This window comes from Oryctolagus cuniculus, chromosome 9 (genome assembly GCF_051225735.1).
Source record: "Oryctolagus cuniculus isolate XC-2025 breed Fujian yellow rabbit chromosome 9, ASM5122573v1, whole genome shotgun sequence".
Classification (NCBI taxonomy): Eukaryota; Metazoa; Chordata; class Mammalia; order Lagomorpha; family Leporidae; genus Oryctolagus; species Oryctolagus cuniculus.
The window spans coordinates 109,381,208-109,387,448 of record NC_142875.1 but is presented as its reverse complement, the minus strand read 5'-3'; the positions used below and the strand labels follow the sequence as shown (position 1 = coordinate 109,387,448).

Sequence of the window (6,241 nt, the reverse complement as noted above, 5' to 3'; positions counted from 1 at the left end):
ATTAGCATAGAGATGGTCCTCTATGAATAAAGTCATACTAAAAATGATACATAATGAAGAAGGAGATGGGAGAGGGAATGGGAGGTGGGAAGGGAGCAGGGTAGGGGGCATGAAGGAAGGAACCACTGTATTCCTAAAGTTGTGTCTATGTAAAAATGCATTCATTAAATAAAAAAATATGTTCATACTTGTAAGAGGTAAAAAAGCAAAAGCATAGAAAAAATAATGCTTTTTTATCACCTGGAATGAACATCAGAGAATATTGTATTTAGATCACTTGACAAAGTAGTAAGACATTTTTTAATTGGGATTCACTGAATTTCTTTCTATTTGTTGTCTCTTCTTCTTCCCTACATAATAGGAAGTAAAGGCAATTTGTTGGGCCGGCAGTGTGACTTAGCAGGTAAAGCCACTCCCTGCAGTGCTGGCATCCCATATGGGAGCCGGTTCAAGTCTGCTCCACTTTCGATCCAGCTCTCTGCTATGGCCTGGGAAAGCAGTAGAAGGTGGTCCAAATCCTTGGGCCCCTGCACCTATGTGGGAGACCCAGAAGAAGCTCCTGGTTCTTGGCTTCAGATCAGCACAGCTCCAGTCGTTGCAGCCATCTGAAGAGTGAACCAACAGATGGAAGATCTCTCTCTCTCTGCCTCTGTCTCTTTGTAACTCTGCCTTTCAAATAAATAAGTAAATAAATAAATCTTTAAAACAAGGCAATTTGTTTTATATAATTACTGCTTAAGTTCAACCTTTAAGATGTTCTTTATTTTTTTGAGAGATTAATTTATTGGAAACATTGAGTTAGAGAAAGAGGACACACACACACACACACACACAGACAGAATGGGGGGAGAGATGACAGAGGACAGAGATCATTCATCTGCTGTTTCTCTTCTCATATGGCTGAAACAGTCAGGTTGGGGTGAGGCCAATGACAGGAGCCAGGAACTCCATCCTTTACTCTTACATGTGTGGTAGGTGTGCAACTACTTAGACTACTGGGTTACATACTGCTTTCTTCCCATACACATTAACAGGAACCTGGGTCAGAAGTTGATCAGCCTGCAATGGAACTCACAGGATGATATGGGACTCTGTTTTCCCAACAGCGGCCTTAACCTATTGTGCCATAACCCCTGCCACTAAGGATAGTATTTTTTTTTCAAGCAGTCTCAAGTATATTTTTTTCAAGCAGTCTCATTTAATCAGAAAGTCAACTGAGACTCTGAGAGTTGTAAATATTTTGTGATGTGTTCAGAGTTAACAGAATAAGAATTAATCAGAAACATGACAAACTCCAAAATCCTTTTCCCTTAGAATGCATCATGCTGTCTCCTTTATAAAATTTGCACACTGTACCCACTATTTGTTTAAGAATGGTGGGGATATATATAGAGAGAATAGAGTAATATTAATGAAGAAATGGGGCAGGGTGTGTCCTAGGAAGATGAGGCCCAGATCCAAATTAATTGCTGCAGGACCCAGGATCTATTATTTTGGGAATGATAGGGATTTCTTTAGTTCAGCATCTTCCTCCATTCCATTATATTCTCCCTGTTTCCCTAAAACTACTGAAAGGTGAAAATGATGAGAATTTTCATTTGTGGTTGTGTAGAATCCAGGGAAGGGGAGAAACAAGAGAATTATTTCATTTGAGAGTTGATTTGATTCCATAAAGGAGAAACTAACTTTGCTGGAAACATCAGTGGGAAGGGGTCCTGAATGCTGTCCCATTGTGTTCATGTCCTGTAAGTGAGAGATTCACAGATAACCAAAATCAGAGACGAGGGCCATGAGAAATTGCATGCTGATTATTTTATTGGTACTTGAAACATAGGGTTGTCACATCATGGTTCCAGAGTCATGGATCTTAAAGGACATTATCTTCTTATTCACTTTCTGAAACAGAAACAAAGAAGGAAGTTTGTTGAGGGGACTTGAGAGGGGAAGAAGATGAGGATCCCTAACTAGCTTTACTGAAACGAGGTAGGTGAGGGTCTGCCTTCTCTCCCTTTCAAACTTAGGTCCATTCTGTTGACAGTAGTCTGCATTTACTCTTTCTGTGCACCTAACAGCTCAGGTGTTCTAAATTATCCTTTACAAGATGAAGAAAGAGATTTTTTTTACTGTTATCATTTGATTGGTATTGAAAAGTTTAGGAAATTTTACAAATATGGTCAGTGCCACATATTATATCATCTGAAAGAGAAAAAAACAAATAACATTGACATGATATTCCTTAAGGAAATTCTGGTATAGCATACAATGGGAAAATATGCTATGTTAAAAAAAGCCCAAACAAGAACAATCACATCAGAAAACTGACCAGATCTAGCTACATCTATGAACTGATATTTACATTGTGTAATAAATATATTATTTGACATGAGAAAGACACAAATTTGTATATTTGGTATAATACTACTTGTGAAGAAAGATCACTTTTTGTTTATGTGGAAATAAATATATTCATAAGGACATTTAAAAATGTTATTTTTTGTGTTCTTTGGCTTGTGATATGTGGAGGTAGAATGATATATGCTTTTAAGATATATGATTTAAGATTATGTTTTTATGCTGAATTTTTTAAACCTAGAATAGACATTAATCTAATAATAATAGTAGTATAAAAATATAGATAACTTTTAACAGCATTCAATGAGAAGATGTTATTTATCTGTAATAATGGACCTTTGTTTCTCATACGGAACAAACAAGAACATAGTGTGCTCTTGTAGCCCTTTGAAGGGAAGTCATTGAGTCTGAGCCCAGGAGGCAGAAGACCAAAGGAAGAATTCTACTGCATTTCCACAGTAGGAACATAATCTCACAAAAATATTCACTGTGATAAAAGAAATTTTGCAGCAACCATTCTCAAATTCAGAATTACCTTGGAGATCTTATTAAATAACAGTATCTTACCACTCTATTTTAGAATATCTGAGTAGAAATCTTTTTTTTTTTCATTTTCAATTATCTTTATATACAGAAGATCGATTTAGTATATATTAAGTAAATATTTCATCAGTTTGCACCCACATAGAACATAAAGTGTAAAATATTGTTTGAGTACTAGTTATAGCATTAATTCACATTGGACAACACATTAAGGACAGAGATCCCACATAAGGAGTAAGCACACAGTGACTCCTGTTGTTGACTTAACAATTTGACACTCTTGTTTATGGTGTCAGAAATCTCCCTAGGCTCTAATCATGAGTTTCCAAGGCTATGGAAGCCTCTTGAGTTCGCTGACTTTGATCTTATTTAGACAAGGTCATATTCAAAGTGGAAGTTCTCTCCTCCCTTTAGAGAAAGGTATCTCCTTCTTTGATGGCCCGTTCTTTAGAATATCTGAGTAGAAATCTTATGAGTAGAGCCCAGATTAAATCATTTCAATATACTTCAAGTAGATTATGGCACACTTTAGAGAAGGAATAAACATTAGGGCTTGATGGAGAATGAACATGACTCTTGGGTGCCACTGACTTATATATTATAGGGGTGCTTATCTAGGGGAAGGCCTTATGATCTATTTCCTTGAAAAGATGATTGTGTTCCTCTTTGGCCCCCTCTTGGGGTGCTCCCTGTGCCAACCTCACCCCCTGGGTTGCTACCTGTGGGCCTCTATTTTTGGATAATCCTTTTTGCCTCTTTTTAGGGTAAACACTTTTGATTCTTTATTGGAGCTGGCTCCCCTGTATAGTTCTTTTTGCTATCCAGAGATTCCTGGGCAATTCCCCTCCTGAATATCTCTTTCGCCTAACTTTGTTCATCTTCTGGAGGAGGAGGTCTAGTGCCATTCTGTGGAGGTGGTGGTCGCTGGTGGTTTCCATGAGGAGGTGGGCGATGGTGGTTGTGGTGGCCTCCTGGACGTGGTGGTCTGTGCTGTGGACGATCTTCTTGGCTGTCATCATCATTCTGTGTTGCAACTAGGCTCTCGTATAGGTTCTCATACTCTGCATGGGTCATACAGGAATAGAAGAGTTTAGTGACTGATTATTGCCTTTCATTGTCACCCCCTGAGCTGTTCACACGTCACTTACTCTGTCAACTTGTACCCTCCTGCCACATTCCCTCATCCACACTTCTTCCTTGTGCACCACTCCTCTTACTAATACACTGATGCCAGGGAAGTCTCATTTCGTTGCTTTTGGAAAAAGTATGCTCTTTAACATATGACACAGAAGACAGAAGAGCACTGGGATACCTGAGATTCACCCAGAGTAACTCCATGTACACAGGGGAGCAAACATCATTTATATTGCAGTTTTTGTTATGAGCTTTTGAATAACTTGAGAGATTTTCCTCCTAGTTTGAGTTCTTGAGCCCTGTATTGAAAGTAGGGTTTGTTTCTCAGGTCTCAGACACATGTTGAGAAATAGGAAGAGAGAAGAGAAAGACAGTGTGATGTGCCAGACAGGATTCACTGAATTGCTTTTTAAAGTTGCTTCAGCTGGGGGACCCCACGGACTGCACAACCAGGGGAAATGGGACTGAGTCACTGCTTTCTTTGTGTTTCTCCTGGAAGCCAGGTGCCTTCGAGGGAAACACTGGAGGAAGGGAAACTAACTGGGACTCAGAGAAATGGAGGAAGAGAGATTGTACAGGACTCAGTAGTCTGTTAGCTGTCAGGAGGTATGCTAGGCCTGGCTGAACTGGTTTAGAGCTGCTGTAACTGAGTCTGAAGTCACTGGTATTCTACCTGGTGGCCTGTGGGGCCCACCATCTCCTTGTGAAGCTTTTTGTGGCCCCCATATTGGGCTGCTCCCTGTGGGCCTCCCTCTTTGGATCCTCCTTTTTTTTGCTTTAAGAGTGAACATTGTTGGCCTCCTTTTTGGGGTGCATGCTGTTGGCCTCCCTTTACAGTTGTTCTTGCTGCATTCCAGAGATTCCTGGGCTAGTACCCTCCTGAACATCTGTCTTTTGCCCAACCTTGTTCATTTTCTGGAGGAGGAGGTCTAGTGCCATTCTGTGGAGGTGGTGGTCGCTGGTGGTTTCCATGAGGAGGTGGGCGATGGTGGTTGTGGTGGCCTCCTGGACGTGGTGGTCTGTGGGGTGGACGATCTTCTTGGCTGTCATCATCGTTCTGTGTTGCAGCTAGGCTCCCGTCTAGGTTCTCATACTCTGCATGGGTCATACAGGAATAGAAGAGTTTAGTGACTGAAGATTGCCTTTTATTGTCACCCCCTGAGCTGTTCACACGTCAGTTACTCTGCCAACTTGCACCCTCCTGCCACATTCCCTCATCCACACTTCTTCCTTGTGCACCACTCCTCTTACTAATACACTGATGCCAGGGAAGTCTCATTTCGTTGCTTTTGGAAAAAGTATGCTCTTTAACATATGACACAGAAGACAGAAGAGCACTGGGATACCTGAGATTCACCCAGAGTAACTCCATGTACACAGGGGAGCAAACATCATTTATATTGCAGTTTTTGTTATGAGCTTTTGAATAACTTGAGAGATTTTCCTCCTAGTTTGAGTTCTTGAGCCCTGTATTGAAAGTAGGGTTTGTTTCTCAGGTCTCAGACACATGTTGAGAAATAGTGAGAGAGGAATACTCAGGGATAGCATTTGACTACTGTCATTGAGATGGCATTCAGAGTGTGATGAAATATTCAGTTGGTTGAAAAAATATCAGAAGACTGAGTACTGATCCTTGTGTTTAGTATGTGTAGAGAGCCACATGTAGAATCTGGTTCTTTCTTATTGAAATAGCTCTGTTGTGTGCGTAGTTCATTAATAGGACAGATCCACTCTACTGCAAGTGTACTGTCATTTACTGTCTGTTGATTGCTAGAATGTCTTCATGAGTGTAAGTGCCTGTGCTGTATCAGTCTTGCTATCCTCTTGCTTATCCTTCATAGCACAGTCAGGGAGATCTTTTAACAGATGAAAAACTTACTTTTTCAGTTTTGGGGTTGAATTCTTTAGTGTGTTCCGATTTTACTCTACGTAAAGTATAAGTCCTTATCATGCAATGAGGATGCAAGAGCACTTATATCAAAGTGACAAGTGTGAAAACCTATTCTTCTTTTCATCACACACCCCTTTCTCTTCCTTTCCATCTGCACTGTTCCCCTAAGCACCAAGCAGAGTCACAGCACCCCTTCCCCTCTGTTTTTCCATACCTGCACTTATGCTCTGAATTGAGCTCAGGGCCAGCAGGGCCACTGCGAGCAGGGTCAGCAGCATTTTGGAGGAGTCTCTGGAGTGGCTCCCAAGTGTGTGCTGGGAG

At 40.7% G+C, this 6,241-nt stretch overlaps 1 protein-coding gene across 1 annotated transcript; it reads right to left on the bottom strand.

Annotated features, from left to right (window-relative positions):
- Nucleotides 1–1,797: 1,797 nt before the first annotated feature.
- Nucleotides 1,798–6,241, bottom strand: LOC108176288 (uncharacterized). The gene is made up of 4 exons (XM_070048359.2): nucleotides 6,135–6,241; nucleotides 4,933–5,124; nucleotides 3,765–3,956; nucleotides 1,798–1,896 (listed from the first exon to the last, which is right to left on the bottom strand). The coding sequence occupies exons 1-4, from the start codon at nucleotides 6,196–6,198 to the stop codon at nucleotides 1,886–1,888; spliced, it is 459 nt and encodes a 152-aa protein (XP_069904460.2). The 5' UTR covers nucleotides 6,199–6,241; the 3' UTR covers nucleotides 1,798–1,885.